The sequence below is a fragment of the Rattus norvegicus genome, chromosome 16 (assembly GCF_036323735.1).
Source record: "Rattus norvegicus strain BN/NHsdMcwi chromosome 16, GRCr8, whole genome shotgun sequence".
Lineage (NCBI taxonomy): Eukaryota > Metazoa > Chordata > Mammalia > Rodentia > Muridae > Rattus > Rattus norvegicus.
Window position 1 is genome coordinate 29,714,939 of NC_086034.1, and position 23,221 is coordinate 29,738,159.

The following is a 23,221-nucleotide window of genomic DNA, read 5'->3' on the forward strand; positions in this document are numbered from 1 at the left end:
GCTAACAGGGCCCATTAGAGTTCTCAGCCTCCGTCCCACATAGTTCCTCATGGTTTATTAACCAAGAGTATATTCATACCCATCCATACCATTTGTAACATTATTATTTTTGGTATCTTTCTGAGCCTCTACAGATGTGGAAGCCATGGTTTAGGGTATTATATAATCACTCCAAAAACCAGCACATGGTAGGGCTGAGATTAAAACTTGGTGTACCTAAGTGCTCACTTTGTGAGCAGGAGCTGGGCTTGCAGATAAAACTCTTCTGAACTGGATACATTCTTTATAAGCTTTTAAATCATTATGTTAATAAAGTCATGTCATTGTGTTGCTCCCTGACTCCCTCAGAAATAAGTGCAATCAAGGAGAGGATTTGAGTGATTTAAGAGTTACCAATTTCCCCAGTTTCCTGGGAAGGACCTGAGGTATAAAATTAATCATTTTGTTCCCAAATAAATTACATATATAGAATTTAGACTTATTGTACAGCTTTGGTTTTGTTTCATTGTTATGAACTAATTTTTAAAGTGTTGTCCATGTGTTCATATTGAGCAGTATTTAAGGCTTTTTGTTTAGTTTTCAGTTTTCTCCCGTTGTAATGTTCTAATGTTTTGAATCCTACATTCAAGGATGTGGATTTACACTACCATGTGCTTTGTGTGACCAGAGGTCTTATAGATTTAAACACAGAATGCGCCGTGCTACAACATAGCTGTTTAATGTGCACCGGGTTAAGCCCTAATACAGTTCTGTCCAGTGAGTGTCCATGAAGGCAGCCTTGGTATTGGTTCTTGTCTAGAAGAGATGCCGTCGGTGTCCTTCCTCTTGGGTTAATTGAGAGATGGTTCCTGTTGGCTTGTGTGATGATGGATGATTGATGACTTCTCTCTCTGGCTTTCCAACAGAACAACATTTTGCAGATGTCGTACTTAGTGAAGAGTTTCTCAACCTCGGCATTGAGCAAGTGTGCAGCTTAATCTCAAGTGATAAACTCACCATTTCCTCAGAGGAGAAGGCAAGTGATACCTTTTCTCTGCCCTTTGCCTCTTTTCCTCCTCCCCCTTCTCCTCTCCCTTCTCCTCCCCTCCTCTTCCTCTTTTTCTTCCTTCTTCTCCTCCTCTCCCCTCCTCCTCCTCTTTTTCTTCCTCCTTCTCCTTCTCCTCCTCTTCCTCCTTCTCCTCTTCTTCTTCCTCTTCCTCATCCTCTTCCCTCCACTTCCTTCTGTGGTACTGGGTAGTTTCCTGTCTTTATTTTTCTTTGTGTGTGTGTGTGTGTGTGTGTGTGTGTGTGTGTGTGTGTGTGTGTGTGTCAGGAAATGTGTATAGAACAGAGGACATGGTGTTGTCCACATTGAGTTAGTGTCTCACTAGCCTGGAATTCTCCAGTAGGCTGGCTGGCCAGGGTACTTCCTCTGCTGAGATTACAATGATGTACCACCATGTCTAATTATTTTGACCTGGGTTCTAAGTACCTACTCCAGTCTGATGCTTGCAAAGACATGACTGATAGGTTTTCCCACCCAAGTTTCCCTTATTTCATTTTTTTTTTTTTTTTTTTTTTTTGTAATTTGTGCTCCTGTGTGAATAGAATCCTTGGGGCCCTAATAGAAATGTACTTGGCCTCCACAGGAAAAGCTTAGACACACACATCAAAGGATTTGAACCCCGTACCTTTGGAAGAATGGATTCTTTCTACAGCTAGATGCCTATAAGTATTTGACATAAGCACAAATGACAAAAACTAATTAGTTTTGCTGTCTTGTGAGTTGAAAGCCCTTTCTTTAAATTTTTTAAATTATTTTTACTTATGTGTATGTGTGTCTATGTGAGTGAATGCTCTCTCTGTGTGTGTGTGTGTGTGTGTGTGTGTTGGATCCCCTGGAGCTGTAGTTATAGGCGGTTGTGCACCCAAGTTGGGTACTAGGAATAAGTCTCAGATTCTCTGTGACAGAAAGTTCTCCTAACTACAGAGCCATTTCTCTAGTCTCTTAAGAGAACTTTGTTACTGCATTAAAGTTTCAGTACTAGATTGAACACTGTTGAATGTTATCCTTTTAAGTTGCTTTTTGAAACGTATATGTGAACCCTGCAGTCAGCCTGCCTGCTCCCTTTATTGCTTCCTCCCTCCCTCTCTCCCTCCCTCCCTCTCTCCCTTCCATGCACTTGCTTTCTCTGATGCCACATTCCTAAACCTTTCATATGGTTGGAAACACAAGCTTCTCTCAACTGTTTTCTTTGGACAGTTTGTAGCTTGTGTGAATTGGGAGACAAAAGCTTGCAGAGGATGGTATACAACTCTATTCCCAGGATTTGGGAGGCAGAGGCAGGAGGATCTCTGTGGGTTCAAAGCCAGCCTGGTCTAATAACCGCAAGGCCACCTGGCGTTTGGGAAACCCTGTCTCAAAACAACAAGAACAACAAAACCAAAACAATAACAATGACTAGAAGATCAGAAATGGTACATGTAATTCACATTTAAAGTTGTAGAGGCTTTGGTTTTATTTCTCGGGGCATCCTTCTCACGTGAGGATAAAGAGAAACATTTCTCTGTGTGATTTACAATGTGAAAAAATGTGCAGAGCTGTGACATGTACAGTCTTAGCAGCATACAGAAGGGTGACACTCCTGCTGATGTAACAGATGAGTCACTGCCTCAGGACCCTGGATTTGAGACTGACCAAGTAGACTCCTTAGTCATAGATGAGTGGGGAAACCAGTGGAGTGACTGTGGGATTACAGAGCTCTGCATGGGGCACTGTAGGAGCGTTTTGTTTTGGGGTGAGAGGAGGGAATTCAGCCTGGTTTAGTTGTAGGATCCCTGTAAAAATGAGCTAGAGTTTGCCAGAGGAATGGAAATGGATTGAGATGGGAAAAGCATTTCAGGGCACGGGAACAGGCTATACAGATGCAAAGACTGTGGGAGTGAGATAGCTTAGGGATGGGGTTAGAATATGTCGGGGAGAGTAGTAGGATCGAAGTGGGAAGAGAGCAGCATGAATGTCTTCAGCCGGGTTAAATACCGTGACCGTCCTCGTGCTGTTGAAGAGCTGTTTCCAGGCTTCAGTCAGGAGATGCACACCATCATAAGGCCTGCGTTAGAGAAAGAGGGCTACTTCGCTTCTGCACTGATCCCTGGTGAGCCACCCTGGACTGTAGTGGTTGAACGTCCTGGAAGATGTTGCAGGGGCAGCCTGCTTCTGCCACGGCCTCCAAGGCTTCAGTCAGACTGGTCCACATAACTGACAGATAACTGACAGTGTCTAGCCTGATCCTGCTGGAGCAGAGATGAGAGCTTCCCTTTCTTTATCACGTAGTATCCTGTGAGGCTGCAATGTCCGGAGTAAGTCCTTCGTAGACATGTCAGGCTTGGGGATCTGCCCTCTTCCTCTTTTGTCACTTGGGGGAGGTTTTCACGGTGCGGTAATCACGCAGGTAACTATAGTTTTATGAGGCACATATGGCTGTCACAAGCAATTCAGTGGGCCAAGGTGAAAGTTGCTGGTCTCTTCTGATCCTCCCACCTTCAGAAGTCCCAGAGCTTCTTCTGTACATACTGTTGTTTGCATGAGCAAAGTTTAGATTAATTGTGGGATGTCGTTGCGCAATGGTGTGAGTCCTTGGAGATGGTACTTCATTGGAGGAGCAGCTGCAGAACTAGCTTTCTCAGTCATGGTCATGGTCATGGTCATGGTTGTGGTCATGGCGAGATGGAGCCCTCGTATGGCATGAAGGCCGAATAGGAAAGTGTTGAGGTTTTAGCATCGAGTGGAAGAACCTGCTGCAGGCCAGTGGAGGCAGAGACGGAGCTGAGCTGCAATGAATGGAGTTGACAGAGCGCAGCTCCTCACTTCTCAATCGCTGGCACCTGGCGTACAGGAGCATTTAATAAGTCCTGGTTGACAGGATAAATTAAAGGTGATAATTAGAATGCACACTATTTTTAGTTTCATGCTGTATCAAAATAACCTGTTTTTGTTTCCAGTAACCATTTACATATTGCCATACATCCCCTCAACCTTTTAAAGATCATCAGGAAATGTATCCATCGGCCTGGGAGGAGGTTATGTAGAAAGACACTGGCTGTTTATTAGCATGTTAGTTCTCTCAGAGGAGTATGTTATACAGTGATACTCTTTCTGTTAAGTTTGTAAAGATGTTCAAAATCCTACATTTAAATGTGCTCTGTTGGGGCAAAGGAGGGTTAACCCATTCTGTAGACCATTGATTATAAGTGTACGGCCCAAAATTTGTTAATAAAATGAAAGAGAATTTCCAAGATGGGTTATTTATAAGGGTGCATTGTTGCTATGACCACAACACTTGACAGAAACAACATAAAAGAGAAAAGATTTGTGTCCAATAGTGGTTTCAGAACATTCAGACTCCCATAACAAGAGAACATGGTGGAGCAACAGTTTCCTGTCGTGGGGGCTAGGAAGCAGAGAAAAGGGGACACTGGTACCCTGCTGGATTTCTCCTTGCTGCATCTGGGTCCCCAGTCTATGCAAAGTCATCACCTGCATTTAAGATAGGTGATTCTCCCTACATCCAGGTTGGTTTGTTTTGTTTTTTGTTTTTGTCTGTGAAAACACCTTCATAGACACACCCAGGAAAGATTCTAAAACCAGCCCCATAAACGGCAGCGATGAACCAGTACATGATGTGGTGGTTTGACTAAGTACAGCGCCCCCCAGACCCATGTATTTGAATACTTGCTCCACAGTTGGTGGAAATGTTTGGGGAAGACTGGGGTGTGGCCTTGATGGAGGAGGCATGTCCCTGGAGGTGGGCTTGGAGGCTTCAAGAGCCATTCCCAGTTAGTCCTCTGCCTCTCACTTGGGGATAGAGATGGATGTGATCTCTTGGCTGGTCACCGCTCCGGCACCATGCTTCCCTGCCTGCCTGCTGCCGTGCACCCTGCCATCACAGTCTTGAACTCTAACCCTCAGGAACAATGACCCTCAAACTACACGTTTTCTTATAGAGGTTGTTTTGATTGTAGCGTTTTGTCATGGTAGTAGAAAGAAACTAAGACACGTGGTTTGGGCTGTCCCTGGGCTTTATTACTGTGGGTGGTTTATTCTAAAGGAGTGTAAATTTGTAATGAGAACTAAGTGCACAGCGAAGGGAGGAGTGGGCATCATGTATCACAGTTACCATCCAAGTGCAGCAGGAGTTACGATGAGCTTGGGGAAATACGAAAGAAAAGTGGTTACTGAGCAAGCCAGGGTACTTAGTGAAGTGCTTACTAAGCTTCATGTTTCAAAGAAACAGAAGAGAATGAAATAAATACCTTGTGTGTTGCAAGTCCGGACTCGAGAACGTTTGCTCCATAGTTTAGTGTTAGCAACGCCGTACGTACAATGTTCCATCAGATTATGGATTGACGCATGTAGACATATGTAACACATCTATTTGGCATACAGCTCATTCTTCTTCCTCCCCTTAAGGTATTTGAAGCAGTAATAGCCTGGGTAAACCATGATAAGGACGTAAGGCAGGAGTTCATGGCTCGGCTCATGGAGCACGTCCGCTTACCCCTGCTTCCTCGGGAGTACTTGGTGCAGGTAAGCACATGTACACGTCACTGGGATGTGTACAGCGTCTGCTTGCTGGCCTGCCAGCATGCACAAACCCATCCCGCAGTGGGAAGGGCTGCAGGCTACAGATCTCTGGAGTGTAGGAAAGAGGATGGTAAGGCACCTGGCACCTTTTCAGCAGCCCCCACACCCCTGAGCCCATCACTTGTTCCTAGAAGTTGACTTCCACCCCCTTTCTGATTCATCAAAGTACTAGAGCTTCCTGAGGTAGCATTTGTGCCCCTCTGAGTGTAAGTAAATAAATGTGCCTAAGTTTACCCCACACTAACATCTTCCTTCCTTTCTCCTGTTATACAATGGGAATGGACTTGAGATCTGACCCAATTGCTATTTAGTTCTACCCCAGAATTTCATAGGGACATGTATATAGTTTATTTCTGAGGTGAAGAAAAGCAGGGTATTTGAAGTAAACAGAGATGAATGACTCTTAGTCATCCTTAGAGTATTTTAAATTTACTCTTTGTTGTTTATTAACAGTCTTTCAGGAACATCTCAGCATTAGTTTCTGAAGTTGGAACCATTTGTAAGGAAACATTTTTGATTAGCACTTTAAGGTTTATGGGAACCTCATTATTTAACATGGTCTGTGTGGTCTCTGTATACTATGGTATTTTAAAAAGAAAAGAAAAAAAGAAAAGAAAAAGAAGAATAGAAAGCTCGGTACCAAGGTCAAACATTGCCAGGAATAAGAGTTCCAAGTGTTTTGGGTCTCTTTTCATTTGTCCTCTCGCATTGGAAGAGCCTATCATGAACTGACAGCCTAGCCTAGCTCATCACCAAGTGGTCAACCTAGATAAAGACCCCGTCATCAGCACTTCTGCATAGCCCAGATCATAATCACTTAGGTTTGTGGGCGAATTCCAAGGTAAAGTCCCCAAACCCCCATGCCCTACCTTTCCCACAAGGTTCCCCTTTTGCTTTTCTTTCCTTTCTTGTCATGTGGCTTCTTTAAATGTCAGGAAGGGGTGGACCTGACTGTTGTCCACAGAGTTCGTTTTTCCTCTTGCTGAGATTGAAACTCCTGGCCTCCATTGCTGTTGCTCTCTGTAGCCGAGTGAGTGAGCAGAAGCCCGTGTGGACAGGACAGTTGCCGCTGTAGTTCTTCCCCTATCTGTTCCAGTGGCCGTCTCCTACACTAGCCCTCACAGGGCTTGTCTGCTCTCTTCCCACAGAGGGTTGAGGAGGAAGCACTGGTGAAGAACAGCAGTGCATGCAAAGATTACCTCATCGAAGCCATGAAGTACCACTTGCTGCCAACGGAGCAACGCATGTTAATGAAGAGCGTGCGGACCCGGCTGAGGACACCCATGAACCTTCCCAAAGTAGGACCTATTGTTCACAGCTGTGCTTGCCCCATCCGAAGGCCCACAGTGAGCCGTTAATGTGTTTGATCATCGAATTTCCATGCCCGTTGTTTCAGTTCTTCTGCAGGGGAAATGTGCCTGAGAATGCAGTGTAGAATATATGATTTAGCATTGGCTACACGTTAAGGATGGTGCCCAAGAAAGCATCCTAGAAAATAGGATTTCATTTCTGTTGCCTTCTTGTTAGGATACGGATTGTTCAATTCATTTAACCTTTTATAAAACATTTTTTCAATTGTTCTAAAGATTTATTTTATTATTTTATTTGTGTGGTATATGTTCACACATGGAGGTCAGAAGTTGATATTAGATTCCTCAGATCTAGAGTTACAGTGTTGTGAGACACCCAGGGTGGGTGCTGGGATTTTATTGTGTACCTGTGAAGAGCAGTGACTGCTCTTACTCAGTGAGCTACCTTTCCAGCCTAAAGTGTGTGTGTGTGTGTGTGTGTGTGTGTGTGTGTGTGTGTGTGTGTGTGTCTGTGTGTCTGTGTGTCTGTGTGTGTCTGTGTGTGTCTGTGTGTGTGTCTGTGCGTGTGTGTGTCTGCATGTATGTATGTCTCTCTGTGTGTGCATGTGTAGGTGTGTGCACTTGTGTGTGCACATGTAACTTGAGTGCATTCTCTCCTCCCCGTGTGGGCGGGCCCTGGATGTTGAACTTCTCATCGAGTGGTGGGAGGCACCTCTCCTTGCTGAGCCACCTCACCACTTAACTTAAATACGTCATAAACGTTTCATGTCTGTGAGAGGAAAAATAAAAGCCTTCTTAGCTCCTGCTCTGTTTTCTGGCATTTCTAGCTACACTGCAGAGAGGCTTTTTGATTAAAGATGAATTCAACCTCATTTCACCTAATTTCCAGGCTAAACATGGCAATTCAAAGAGCCAAGGAACTCTTGGTAAAATCCTGCCGAGTGTTTCATTTTCTTTGTAAGGTATAAGCCATCTATTGAGTTGCGCTGTCCCCTGGGCCTCTCTGGTATGGCCTACCTTTTCCACCGTTACATACTTCCAGAGTTTTCCAGGCTTCAGCTCCTGCTTGTGGTATGCGGTGCATGGATTCATGAGGTTCTCTGGTATTTAGCTTCCTTGGGATCCCTTGTTTTGGAAGAGTCCCTAACGTGGCCAACCGTTCAAACAGCAGCACAGCTTTGAGTATGTCCACCCCTTCTCGGACATTGGCTTGTGCGCACGGTTTAGAAAGGGTCTTGAATAGAAAGTTTTCCTGATACCATTTATCATTAGGCAGTGGCTGTGTTCAGGATTTATTCTAGGGAAGTAGGTCAGAAGGAAGTGGGATTAAAGTTGTGTACACGTGTATCTCATAGTCCCCGACTTATGTCCCCGACTGCACTCACGCACATGGGCTTTCTCGTCTCACGCATGACTTTTGTATTCTGGGGAAACTATGCAGAGATTCTGCGAGGTAAGGCATCTTTACATTCGGATTTCATAACAGGAAACTCTACACTTTGTAGTTTTTTTAAAAAGATTTATTTTATGTATATGAGTATACTGTAGCTGTCTTCATACACACCAGAAGAGGGCATCGGATCCTATTACAGATGGTTGGGAGCCACCCTGTGGTTGCTGGGAATTAAACTCAGGACCTCTAGGAGAGCAGACATTGCTCTTAACCACTGAGCCATCTCTCCTGCCCTTTAAGTTTATTTTTTATCTTTATTTATGTGTCTGTGTGTACGAATATGAATGTGCATGTAGGAAATCCAGAGGAGGAAAAGGATTCTGTGGAGCGGGAGGCACAAGCACGTGTGAGCCACGCAGCCTGGGTGCAGGGGACTGGAGTACAGCAGTGTGTACTCGTAATCACTGAGCCATCTCCCCAGCCCACTGTGTATGTTCTGCTGCTGTGCTTTGTTATCTCTGCTAACTCCTCCCTTTTGGGAAATAAATATTGATGTATTTCTGGGTGCAGAAAGTAAGCAACCTGCATTTAGGATAAATTTACTTCTCTTTTTTCCTCTTGGCGTCCCCTAATGTTACCATTCATTTTTCTCCACAAATCAGTCATGGCAGTCTATGATATGACAACCCCTTTGCTGATTGCCACACTCTTGTTTCTCCGTGTGTTCCACTGTCTCCCTGCTCCCATGCCTCCCGTGCATCCTTCCTGCATGTACTCTGTTGGAATACGTGTTTCTATCCCACTTTGTCTTTCTCGGAGAAGTAAAGTGAAGGTACTACCCTGTCCTCTGTGGTGACATGCTTTCTCCTCTGTCCTCACTTCAGAGGTGCCGGCTGAGGATTTTAAACTACTCTGGGGCTGGACAGATGGCTCGGTGCTCAAGAGTGTGCACTGCACTTACAGAGGACCTGAGTTTGCTTCCCAGGACTCCTATCCTTTGTCTTCTGCAGATACCGTACTCAACGTGCACAAACCCACAATTATACACACATATGCACGTCTAATTAACGTTAAGAACACGGTCTTTAGGGTATCTACATTCAGTTCTGAGGTCTGATGCTTGAATTGATCTTCACTGGATACATCATTGCAGACCCTTTCTACACTGTGTCACTGTCAGACCGAACTTTGAGGTGTGAGCACAGATCTGTATGCACAGGGCTGAGCTTGATGTGACCGTGCAAGACTGATTGTACAGTCCTTCTCATACTGACCTTTTCGTAATAGTGTGGAATGATTTTTCTTTAGTCCTTTATATTTGTTTGGAGTCAGAACTAGAGGAATAGGCTGAAATATTCACGCCATTGGTCTACGCTAAGCCTTAACATGCCTAAGGGTTTCGGCTTTACACAGTAACTCTGAGACTCCATGCACACCTTCCTTTAGATTGAAGTACTCCAGGACCACAGCCCACACACGGGTGTGAGCATCTGCACATTGGGTTTGTCATGAGTTTTTATTCTCAGTATTCATTTCCCTTGTCATGGTCTCATCCTCCCCTCAAAGCCCTGCCCATTCTTTACAGTTTTCCATTCAAGACCTCATTAACCACAACATCATGCTGACGTTGCCATTCTTACTCCCCATTGCCAGGAAGTGCCCATGTGTATGGTAAAAGACTAGCACAGGAGTTTCTAGGTCCTGTCCGTCTTACAAGCCCTTCGCTCCAGCTCCTTAGGAAGCTTTCGCTGAATTATGGTCACTCCCCCTTTTCTGGTCCCGTTAGCAGTTACTGTCATACAGGTATTCGACTGCATATAATTGCATACTGGTCTTGTATTGCATTCTGGGAGTTGGTTCCTCGGTGAGGTTTATAGGCTCTTGGTGAGTAGAAAGGTGTCCTGTGTAGTCCCTAGCGTACTCGTTAATCAGCGGTCAGGGTGGCCCGTGGCTGCTCCTCAGCCTCCATCTGTTGCCAGCAGTAGACCGATGCTTGTGTGGTCATTAGGAGCTTGATGTCTCCATTCTGTTCTGGCGATGGCTTATTTATGGAGCCTCAAGAGGGGCCTCTTTCCTTAAGGTCCATGATTCTATATTCTCATCTACTCATGACCTCAATTTAAAATGATTTCTCCATCTATGAATCCTCTCCTGACCTTTTACTCACTACCTGGTACAACGCTGTACTTCTGTTTCCTACGCCCTGGCAGCCTCTGATCACTGCTGAAGCAGGATCTGGTTGACAGCAAGCTCCATGACACTCTATAGCCCTACCAGTGTTGGCTCCCTACTGTTTTGCCTTAAGTACTGCTTTTGCTTGAGTGGCCAGAAGCCTTTTTACATTTCTGAAAAGCCACATTTTTAAACCAAATGTGCTAGGTGATAGAATTGCTGTTCTAACCTGTGCCCCTTGCTGGCGTCACTGACGTGTTGGTTGGGCAGGCATTTCCTTCCAGCATGTCTCCTGTCTGTGTAGGATACGGTCAGTCTCTTGAGTAGGCGATATCATTGGTTCAAGCACTTACATTTGTTCCCTTGTAGTTGATGGTGGTGGTCGGGGGCCAGGCACCAAAGGCCATCCGAAGTGTGGAATGCTACGACTTCAAAGAGGAGCGATGGCACCAGGTGGCAGAGTTGCCGTCCAGGAGGTGCAGGGCAGGTGAGCGTGGGGTTTTCCAGCCAGCTCTGTTGCTGGGTCTTACTCGTCAGTAGGAAACACGTCTATTAGAAAACCAGGCGTAGTCTGTGCTTTCAATGCCAGCTCCCCAGAGGTGGAGGCAGGAGGATGGGGAGCTCAAGGCCAGCCGAGACCCTCTTTAAAGAAAAAGAAAAAGGAAGAGAAGGATGTTGTTTAGAAACCTAACTGAGCCCGTTCTGTGGAAAGGATAGCAGCTCTTTTCGTTTTTATTTTATTTTATTTTTTTGAAGACAGAGTCTCTGTGTCTCTATGGCCCAGGCTGGCCTTGAATTTCCTGTTCCGTCTGCCTCTGCCTCCCAAGTGCTAGGATTACCTATGTCATCCATTACACCTGGCTGCTGCCCTGCCCTCACCTTCAGGCACTGTTCTGATTTTGTAGAATAAACCGGCAGAGCTGGTGATTTGCGGCCTGATTTCCTGTCACCTTAATGAAATAGCATACCCCGAATCACGTCAGTCTGTAAGAGTGGAAGGCTAGGATATGAGCCTGTTATCTAAGAGAGTGTGTATGTGACCGTGTGCACACGCTCTCACACACATACACTCAGACACACACACATACTCTTACACACAAACAGTCTCACACACACACACATACTCTCACAACATACACACACACACACTCTCATACACTCTCATTACACACACATTCTCACATACACACACTCTTAGACACACACATACTCATATACATACAGTCTCACACACATACTCTCATATACATACACTCTCAGACACACACACACATACACTCTTACACACATACAGTCTCTCTCACACACACAACATACTCTCACAACATACCCCCCCACACACATACACTCTCACATACATACTCTATCATCACACATACATTCTCAAATATGCACACTCTCAGACACACTCACACATGTACTCTTTCTTATACACATATAGTCTCTCCCACACACGCATACACTCACATCACACACACACACACTCTTTTTTTTTTTTTTTGGTTCTTTTTTTCGGAGCTGGGGACCGAACCCAGGGCCTTGCACACACACACACTCTTATACACATATAACCTTACACACACACATACTCTCACAACATACCCTCCATACATACACTCTCACATACATACTCTCTCACACACACACATTCTCAAATATACACACTCTCAGACACACTCACATACTCTTTCTTATACATATACAGTCTCTCTCTCTCTCACACACACACACACACTCACACACACAGACACACACATCACACACACACATACTCTCACAACATATCCCTTCACACACATACACTCTCACATATCATACACACACACACACACACACATTCTCACATACGCATTCCCTCTCTCACTCCCTTCCCTCCTTCCCTCCCTCCCTCCCTCCCCCCCTCCCTCCCTCCCTCTCTCCTTCCCCTCCTGCTGCCTCTCTCCTCCCGCTCCTCTGCCCTTCTGCACCTTTGTCATATAGATTTTGTTTTTAAGTTGCAGGCGAGCACTTCACCACTGAAAACTACCCCACTAGTTTTAATTGGACATTAAACTTATTAATCTTACAATTAATCTTATTATCTTACAAGAATCTTTGCTGCAGTGGATTCCTAGTACACATCCCATGGTGCACTTCTGATTTTGTTTCTTACAAATGAAGAGAAATTTTCAAGACTGACCCAGCTCTTACGAGTTCTGTGTTCCCACAAACACTGTAGGTGCCTGCTTTGAGGTCAGGCTAACTGTAGCTGGCGTGCTCATCTGAATTGACTTCTTCCTTTGCAGGGATGGTGTATATGGCGGGGCTGGTCTTTGCTGTCGGTGGCTTCAATGGCTCACTGAGAGTTCGCACTGTAGATTCCTACGACCCTGTGAAAGACCAGTGGACCAGCGTGGCAAACATGCGCGACCGAAGGAGCACGCTGGGGGCAGCGGTGCTGAACGGGCTGCTGTATGCAGTGGGGGGCTTTGACGGCAGCACAGGTAACTGCCTCTCTCCCGCGTTGCTATAATAGGTAACTGACACGGTAGCCACATTTATGGTGCCAATCATAATGACGTTAGCACATGCTTTAGTGTTCTTAGCAGTTATTTTAGAGAAGCTCTAAAATGACACTGGCAATTTCTTTCGAGACCAGTGAGGTGACATTTGGGGGCAGGAGGATTATAAGTTTGAGGGTAGCATTGGCTCCAGGGTGAGAACTTGTCTTAAAACCCTAAATTCAAATTTTCTTTAAGAGATATGAGTGGAGGATGGATAGATGTGGTTAAGGGTGTTTGCTGCTCTTTGAAAGCACCAGAGTTTGATTTCCAGCACCCAGACAGAGCAGATCACAACCCACTCCAACTCCAGCACTGGGATACCCAGCACCCTCTACTGGCCTGAGGAGGCACTGCAGAGCGATGCACACACACATGAATAGCTTTTATGTAGGGTCATAGAAACACCTAAATAACTGCTTTTAAATGGCGTGACAGTGCAGACGATATACATTTTGTTTCTGATGCCTTAATATCCATCATTCTTCCATGTTTAAAAAGTTTATAAATGGCAGCAGCCCAAGTAGAAGCTTCAGTAGAGAAGCCACTCCCACCGTGGAGCGAGCACGTTCCCTCCTGCTCTTCTTTTAATTTTAGCCCAGTGTAAAATGTCTGACGTTATTTCCCCTAGTGGTATTTATATAAAAGAACAATGGTGTCATTTTGGAAGAGGAAATGAGGGGTATTATCCTCTGTCACAGGTTTATCATCTGTGGAAGCATACAACATAAAATCTAATGAGTGGTTTCATGTCGCGCCAATGAACACCAGGAGGAGCAGTGTGGGCGTTGGCGTTGTTGGAGGTAGGTCTGGGAGCTCCAGCGGTGAGCACTGTGGGTGCTCTGGGCTGTAGAGAGGGTGGTTCATCGGGAGATCCAGGCACTGTTTTATGAATGGGCAGAAGAAAAGCATGGTTATGTATTGTAATTGTTCTTTCTTTCAATGAGCTCATTTATATAAATTAAACTGTATAAGCGAGGCCTTTCCACCTACTTCCTCCCTCCCTCTCCCTATGTTTTCTTCTTCCCTCCTTCTTTGTGCGTAACTTATGTGACTGTCAACCAATCTTTTTTTAACGCTACTGGGAATTGAAGTCAGATACTAGACACATGCTTTATTCCCTAAGTGGCACCCAACCTTTTCACCTGTTCTTATGACAGTTGTTGGGAAAACGATTCAGGTCATTAAACTTCCAAACATTTGTATCTGGACGAGAGCCCTTTAACACGCAGGAGGTGGTTAGTGGCTTTACGTTAGTTTCTAACCCTTTGCTCTCAGTTGAAGGAAAACCATGTGTTATTTCTTTCTTTTTTTTTTTTTTCCGGAGCTGGGGACCGAACCCAGGGCCTTGTGCTTGCTAGGCAAGCGCTCTACCACTGAGCCAAATCCCCAACCCCGTGTGTTATTTCTTCAGTGTGATTTTTTTTTCCCTCAAATTCTAGCTTAGACAAATTTATGTTTTTCCGTTGCTTCCTCACTAGTGGAAAATTCTATTTCTATATCTATATCTATATATACATACATATATGTATATACACATACTTTTTTTTAAGACAGAGTCTCACTGTGTAGCCCTGGCTGGCTGCCCTGGAACTCACCATGTAGACAAGGCTGCACTCAGAGATCCACCTGCCTTCTACCTCCAGAGTGCCAGGGTTAAAGGTGTGTGCCCCCAGATCCAGCTTTCCGTACACTTTAAAAAGTAGACGATTACTGTTCTTCCAGAGGACTGGAGTTAGATTCCCAGCATCCACAGGAGGCTGCTCACAACTGCCTGTAGCTACAGTTGTAGGAGCTTCCAATGCCTCTGGCTTCTGTGGGCATCCACATTCACAAACGTATATTAATAAAAATAGATCTCCTTTAAAGTGCCTTTCATAAAACACCACTGAAATATCATAAAAACTTCCCATTTGACTCAAACGATTCCATATGTATCTATCACCACAAGTCATTTAAGAACATTTTTGTTACCCAATAAGACCATTTCTACTTCCTTAGCTGTCCCCTCTAATCCCCAGTCCCCAGTCTAGATACTTCCTGTCACTGTGAATTCCTCTCTTCTAGACATTTTATGTAAGTTAAATCACATAGCATGTTTATGACTGGCTTGTCTCATGTCGCATGCTTTTAATGTCACTCATGTATATTACTACTCCGTTCATAATGTAGTGTTAGCACATCATAGCCTTTTTCTCCTCAGATATTTCATTGCATTCTGTACTACATTCTGCTACTGACTCTTTCTTAAATGTATATGAGTGTTTTGCCTTCATGTATGGTTTGTGTACTGTGTGCATATATATGCCCATGAATGCCAGAAGAGGGTGTCATGGTTGTGAGCTGCCTTGTGGGTGCTAGGGATTAAAGGACAGGGGCACTCTTAACTGCTCAGCCATCTGTCTGGCCCCTCTGCTACTGACTCTCTTCCCCAGCTGATATTTCTGTTTTCCGAGACGTTGTTAATGAATCAGCTGGTGTTATCTCAAGTCAGTGCACTGCTCTAGTGTCACACCATTGATGGAAGTATAAGAAAGATAGAGAAAGCACATCCTTCCCTCATTCCACCTGCTAGCAGTTGTCAAGACTAATGCATATCATGAAAATTAGAAATGATTAAGGGGAGGTGCCGTTACCACAGAGCAGCATACACTAATGTCTTATGACGGGGAGAACAGGTTGTTTATTTGGCTTTCTTTGTGGTTCCACGTCTAGGTTTGCTCTATGCTGTGGGAGGTTACGATGGAGCTTCACGCCAGTGTCTTAGCACAGTAGAATGCTATAATGCTACTGCCAACGAGTGGACTTACATAGCAGAAATGAGCACCAGACGGAGTGGAGCAGGTAACTAGAGGCCCCGGCGAGCATCTGAGGTGGGCTGACTGGTGGACATCTGCATGTGGGGTTGGGAAATGTGTGCTACTTTTCCTGGTTCAGTTAAGTGGGCTTGAGCGGCAGTAAGAAGGAGTGCTTTTGTACATTTTCACAGCGTCAAAGCTTCTCTGCTTTCCTGACAGTGTTTTATCATTTGTTCAGTGAGGAAGGTTTTTCATGGCCCTTCCTTTCCGATCGGATGCCTTCACAGGCTGCTTTAGAGAACGTTTGTGAAAGGAGTTTATTAAAGGGCTCCTCATCAGTCGCTTCTCCTTGACTCCTCTCGTGTCAGGATAGGGCTTCTTACCGAGGTCCATCTCCTTCCATTTCTGCAGGCTGAGCCTCCTGTTAGTGCCCTCTTAGTGAGACTTAGGACTTCAGGTTTGCATCCCAAGGTACCTGCATCAGTGCTCCGCACCACAAGTTCGCAAGTTTCTTGCCTACCTTGCTCTTCCATAATCCGCTTGACTGTGTTTTCTAGGTGTTGGCGTGTTAAACAACTTATTATACGCTGTAGGAGGTCATGATGGTCCTTTAGTACGAAAAAGTGTTGAAGTATATGACCCCACCACAAATGCCTGGAGACAGGTCGCAGATATGAACATGTGCAGAAGAAATGCAGGTATCTATTAAGCCCAAGATCATGCCATCCATACTGCATGTAACGGGTGTTTTCTTAGTTTGTGTATTTCCATTGGTTTGTTTTTTTGTTCTTATTTTTGTTAATTATCTCATTTCTTGTTAGACTTTGAGCAATTCCAGTCCAAAACTTATTTAAGAAGCCCTTAAATACCTAGAGCTGGAGCAGACTGGCTCAGTGGCAGTGGTAGAATGCTTGCCTCACATATAGAATGCTTGCCTCACATACATAACACCAGGGCTTTGATCCCCAGCACCAACATAATATTTTAGGAATTTAACAGACCAGACATGATGACTTATGCCAACAGTCTAGCATTTGGGGTGCTGAGGCAGGAAGATTTTAATGAGTTTGAAGCTACATAGAGGGTTCCAAGATAGCCTCAGCTACAAAATAAGACCCAATCTCAAAACAGACAAACCCCTGTAAGAGTCTATTTGATAGAAGGGTGTGCCTGCATTTGTGAGGCCTGTTCAGTCAATAGAGCCATATAAGTCAGGCATGGTGGTAAATGCTTCTAATCTAATCGTTCTATTTATGGAAGCGGAAGCAGGAGGATCAGAAGTTCAAGGTCATCTCTAGCTGTGTGTTTCGCTGTGTGTTTCTCTATGTGTGAGAGATACTTTACAGACCATATAGTCTACCAGCACTTGGTGATGGTTTGTAGACTGATTGATTGCTGGTCAAACCCTCTTTATTTGGTACTTGATTCACTGACTTTTAATGCAAACATGTTTGAGTAGTGGCTTTGTGTGTCAACTTGACACAGGTTAGAGTCATTAGAGAAGAAGGAGCCTCAGTTGAGAAATTACTTCCATGAGACCCAGCTGTAAGACATTTTCTCAGTTAGTGATCAAGGGGGAGGGGCAGCCCATGGTGGGTGGGGCCATCCCTGGGCTGGTGGTCCTGGGTTCTATAAGACAGCAGGCTGAGCAAGCCATGGGAGCAAGCCAGTAAGCAGTACTCCTCCATGGTCTTTTAATAAACAAAGCAAGTTATTTTCTGAAACTGGAGGGAAAGTCTGAAAGAGCTTGCCCTGATTTAATATAGTTCAAGATTCATAGGGAAACCTGCAGCCACAACAACAAAAAAAATAATAATAATTTTTTAAAGAATACAGAGCTCTTCAAGGTTGGAGAACTGCAGTCACATGTCTCCTACAAACAAGATGCACATTTTGAGAAACAGTTTAGTTGCAAGTGTGTTTCACAATGTGAATATCACATTTAAACAACCCAAGATGTTATAGGCCAGTTACCACATGTGGTCTCTCGGTGCAATTAAAAAACACAGTAGGAATAAACTGGACAGGGCTGCTGCCTGCCTAACAGTTCACTGCTTTACAGTAAATGTCTCTTTGATAAGTAGAAGGATGTTCTTCAAGATAATTAGGAAATACATCTGACAAGCAGCATGGTTGTTTACTGTGCGGTATCTTGTGTCACTTGTAACCCTGCTTACAGTGTTTTTACAGATAACAGTACGATAGGTGTGTTTCCAACAGCATTGCTGAAACACATGCTACAGTGTCAGGCTAGCTGTCCCAGGCTGCGGCATCACTAGACGATAGGAATTTTCCATCTCTGCTATGCTCTCATGGAATCAGCACTTCTGTACAGTTCTGTGTTGTATGTCTGTACTCAAAAGATTCTTGGGAAGGAAATGCTAGCCTTCTCCTGCCCTTCCCTATAGTCTGAGTTCTTGGTGTTTCTCCAGGTTACTGTGCACCATGGAATTAGGTTGTTAGATGGGCTCCCTAACAGTGTTTTCTTGGTTTCTCTTCGTGGCCAGAGGGGAACACAAAATACAGTACAGTAAGGACTGTTGGTAGTAGAGCAGAATTTATAATTAACTATTCAGCCGTGTACTTTACCCGGTCAATTGAGTTTGGTAAGATATTAAAAGTCTTTCAGCAAGAGAAAATCTAGAAGCATTGCAGGGCCCACAGGTCTGGGCCTTTGGTAGAGAAAGTGCTTGATCAAAGGTGTAAGGACTCAGGACTAGAAATGTTGGGTAACCTTCATTCTGTGTTTCTCATCATCTGAAATGTGCATCTGATAAGCTCTGTATAGACTGTCTTTACTTAATCTAGGATAAAGACCTCATCCACTAACCAGAAGGTTAGGTTAGCAACCAACTTACAAGCCATATTTCAAAACTTATCATAAGTGCGTAAACTATGACATCAAAATTGGATCAAAAAAAATCCAGTGAGTTAGCGCAGACTGTGGTCACATGTGGACCCTCAGGAGCTTGTGTAGAGCCTTCTGCTCTTGAGTGCTCTGAATTGTTTGGAAACTGTGAGCTCATTTCTTGTTAAGAAGACTACAGTAGTAAAACAGCTGAGAGACTGAACAAAAGAGGGAGAAGGCTCACTGCACTGTAGTGTAGTTTTGAATGTGCATTTTGAATAATTTTGAAAATATCAGATATTTGTCTGTTTGAGACGAGGTCTCACTGTGGAGCAGGTTGGCCTTGGTTTGCTGTTCTGCCAGCCTCATGCGGGGAGTTAGGTATGGTACGCTACCACGGCCAGCTCAGGTTCCCTACGTAAGATAATCCAGTCGACGTAACAGAAGTGTCGCTGCTGTGTGTATGTGGATGTTTCTCCTGCATGCGTGCCTAGACAGCCCATGTGTGTCTGGAGACTGTGGAGACCAGAAGAGGGCATAGGATCCCCCCAGAACTGAACTGAAGCCACAGACTGTTGTTATCGCAGCTGCTTGTGGGTGCTGGGGACTGAACACCATGTCCTCTGGAAGAGCAGCCAGTGCGCTCAGCTGCTGTGCTCTCTCCAGCCCTAAACAAAATGAAGTTGAAATAGAGTGTTTACCTCCCGATTTTTCTTTTAAAAAAAATCTATAGTAAATAATTGTATGAATATTCAAATATGCAGGTGCTTTGTGTTCCTCATATTAAATAACTACCCATAAGAGAGGATTCAATAAACATGGTTTTACATACATGGGAATGCATGCAGCCATTAAGAGTATGCAAATCAGTATTATTCTGGAGAAATGGCCAGTGTATGGTGTTTGCCATATTGGGATCCAAAACCATCTAAAACAACACAAGCAGGCACGGGATCTAGCAAAGCAAGAACTTCGTTTGAATTAGGCAGAAAAGACTAAGCAGTCAGGGACAGCTGCACACACTTTGTAACTGACGGCATCTTAAGCAGATGACAGACTTGTTGCACTCGGGCGGCTACTGATAGATCAGGGCTGCAGAACAGAGGAGCTAAACTGCAACCCCAGAGCCAGGATGGTACACAGCTCTTAAGCCCAAACCCACAAGCATCTGTGCCAAGCTATAGGTGCATTTCCCACCAATCAGGATTTAGGTGTAGGGGACTTCCTTAGGAACCTGTTTTTCTGTAGTATACTTACCCTGTTCCCATTGGTTGGGTTATTCAACTGTGGTAGGGTCATTTGCCTGGCATTGATGTCTCAACTTGCCACCCAGGGTGACAGTTACCCACGTACATGGCTCTCTCTGCCAGGCAGAAGGTCAGTTACTCAGGAGGTCTTGGGAACTTAAACTTTATTTGACCCCCTATTCAAAATGGGAGTTTTATTTAAAATGGCTTCAGTTTGGTTCCTTCTTACAATTAAACTAAGTCACCTATGTAAGGCAGGCATGGAGGCTCACAGGGCAGCCCCAGAACTCAGGATTGGGGTTATCATTACTGAGTTCAGTGTGAGCTACAGAGTGAGACCTTATCTCAAAAAGAGAGAAAAGGGAATTTGGGTGTGATGGCACAGGCCTGTAATGCTATTACTTATAAGGTGCAGGCAAGAGTCAGGAGTTAAACCACTTGGCTGCCTAGTGAGTTCAAGGCAAAGAGAAACCCTGTCTCCAATAAATCAAATCAAATCAGCATTCCCTGTTAGGGGTTCAGGGAAGTTTGTGGTGTTAATTAGTACAGATCTGTATTTTACAAGTTAGTCTAGAAGTTTTTGAACTTCTTATTTATTTAAGCGCTAACATCTCATTTTGCTTGTTTCATTCTGTTGATTGGTTTGATTTTTCCAGACAAGATTTCTCAGTGGCTCTGGCTGTCCTGGAACTTTGTGTATACCAGGCTGGCCTCAAACTCACAGAGATCACCTGCCCCTGCCTCCCAAGAACCAGGATTAAAAGCATGCACCACCATGGTCTGGCCCTACTACCTCTTTAAAGACAGCCATTCAGTTCATTGCCCAGGTTGCCCTCCACCTTAGCACCTTCCTGCCTGTGCCTGTGAGGTGCTAGGATTACAGCATCGGTCTTTAAACCCAGCACCTCATAATGTGCCAACCAGCGCCCTGCGCTGAACCGCAACCCCAGCTCCCTTCAAAGAAAACAAAACAGCTTAGCCATCCAGTATAAAACTCGAAATTACGGGTAGTTTTTTTTTTACTTTTTAGACGACTGATCTACCACTGTGCTAAATAGCTCCAGTCCTCATTTCAACCTTCCGTTAATAAATGTTTTATTATAATTCCCTAAAAAGCTGGCATGGAAATATTGCCACTTTGACCTTTTTTCTTTTCTCTTCCATCCTTCCTACCTTGGGAATACTCTCTAACCTTTTGTAAAGTTGTAGTGGTGACTAAGTGAATTAGTCATTTCTAAAGCAGCTACTGTGGTCACAGCACACAGCAGGAGCTTCGAGAATGTACTGCTGTTTACCAAGGAGGCCTCTCGCATACCGTCACCCCCTCCTCTGCCTCTGTTGAGGCCTCCCCACAGCACAGCTGTAGCCATTTTGTTCCATGCCCGCCAGCTATTTCATGTTGTTGCTGTAATATGCCTGCCAGACACTGACACAGAAAAATAACATGGCTCAGAGCAGGGCCCTGCTGACCACACACCCTGTTATGTTCTCTGTGTTAGGAGATTTGTTAAGAAACTCCACAACTGTAAGCTTCACTTAGGACCCATTAAAGGTCAGTATGAACTGTTATATGTAAAATGGCTCCCCTCAGGGCCGACCACTTGGCAGCACTTCCAGCACCTGTGCATGAGCTCATTGTGGTTTTTCCTTTATAAGCTGGCACTGAGAATGTCCAGCTCAAAGCTTTCAGCTGTTGCCCTAGTCGGTCAGTTTTTAGGTGTGTGATCAGTAAACCATCCCTGTCTGCCTGAGATCAGTGCTCCTGTGGTCTGTGGGGCAACCCCACAGCCTCCGTTTATGTAGCATCACTTGTGTCATCCGAGCAAACTCCTGTGGGTTGTTTTGCGCTCACCTGGAAGTTGTAGGTAATTGTTTTCTTTATGCATAATTTTTTAAGGTGTCTGCGCAGTTAATGGTCTGTTGTATGTTGTCGGAGGAGATGACGGCTCGTGTAACTTGGCATCAGTAGAGTATTATAACCCCACCACAGATAAATGGACAGTTGTGTCCTCTTGTATGAGCACGGGGAGAAGCTACGCAGGTAAGGCTACTTCGTTCTCTGTCTCCTGACATACAGCTGGCATCAGTTTTCCCGTAAGGAGAAAATCTTCTGTGTCGGATGCTTGGACAGTGTGCCTCAGATGTGTGGGTTCACAGGAAACACCAGCGTCTTCGTGGTGTAACACTTAATATCCCTAGGCTACAGCTCAAACCTATTTATTAAATTTTAATGACTAAATACCGTATATGATGTTCAGTATGCAGTAAGGCTTTAATTCCTTAACCAGAAAGTATGGCTAAGGGACTCACAAGAGGGCTTGGCGGACAAAGGCTCCTGAGTTCAGGCCCTGAGACGACCTACCTGATGAAAGCAGGGAAATTACTCCCATGGGTGGTTTTCGTACCTCTGTGTGTGCTGTGACACACATCCTTCTTTACCCCATTGAAAAGAACAAGTATGACCAGCTCCATGCATTGCCCTAGACGCATGGTTGAGTGCCTTACTTTAGTGTAGCATTGGTTGAATTGTGTGATTTCTGGCTCATTCTCTCGATGAGAAAAATTATAATAGTCTTTAATATAGTGATGCCTCTAAACCTCATCTTACAGGCGGGCAGTGGTGACACATACCTTTAATCCCAGCACTCAGGAGGCAGAGGCAGGCACATCTCTGTGAGTTCAAGGCCAGCCTCGTCTACAGAGAGTTCCAGGACAGCCAGAGCTACACAGAGAAACCCTTTCTTGAAAAACCAAAACATAAAACAAAAACAAACAATAAAAACCCTAGGTTTTATATGTTAACTAATTCTGATGATGTTTTAAGTATTAGAATGTTAGTACAGTTAATACATTATTGGAGAGAAACTTAATTTTTATTAGTTAATCATCACGGCTGTTTATCCATCTTCCAAAATGACACTTGCAGAAAACTATGTAGCAGGATCACAGAATAAACTGATGAAGTGTTAGGAAAGAATTTCCCAACAACTTCACTGAGTCATAACTGACACGGGACACCTACTGCGTATTTCCACTGGTACTCGTACACGCCCACAAGACAGTCGCCATGACCACGATGGTGGACGTAGCTTTCCTCCAGCGTGTTTGATGACCCTTCAAGGATCAGGTGCAGTTTTTTTTTTTTTTTTTTTTTTTTTTTTTTTTTATTTTCTGAGTAAGGCAAATTCTCTCCAATAATAACTTCATAGGGAAAAAGAAAGTTCTAGGTCGGTAGTCTGATATAGAATTTATTCAGGCCTAAGTAGAACTTTCACAGTTGTGTGTGTTGA

General features: G+C 44.4%; 1 protein-coding gene across 3 annotated transcripts in view; it reads left to right on the forward strand.

Moving 5' to 3' along the window:
- Window positions 1-23,221, forward strand: part of Klhl2 (kelch-like family member 2) — a 112,612-nt gene that overhangs the window by 87,768 nt on the left and 1,623 nt on the right. For 2 of the 3 annotated variants that reach the window (NM_001419565.1, XM_063275213.1), the window contains 9 exons: window positions 906-1,015; window positions 5,450-5,566; window positions 6,772-6,921; window positions 10,868-10,985; window positions 12,784-12,981; window positions 13,740-13,841; window positions 15,754-15,882; window positions 16,394-16,534; window positions 21,829-21,972. In NM_001419565.1, the coding sequence (NP_001406494.1) occupies window positions 906-1,015; window positions 5,450-5,566; window positions 6,772-6,921; window positions 10,868-10,985; window positions 12,784-12,981; window positions 13,740-13,841; window positions 15,754-15,882; window positions 16,394-16,534; window positions 21,829-21,972 (1,209 nt within the window). The remainder of the gene's footprint in view (window positions 1-905; window positions 1,016-5,449; window positions 5,567-6,771; window positions 6,922-10,867; window positions 10,986-12,783; window positions 12,982-13,739; window positions 13,842-15,753; window positions 15,883-16,393; window positions 16,535-21,828; window positions 21,973-23,221) is intronic. The other variant, XM_039095083.2, reaches the window with a different exon arrangement.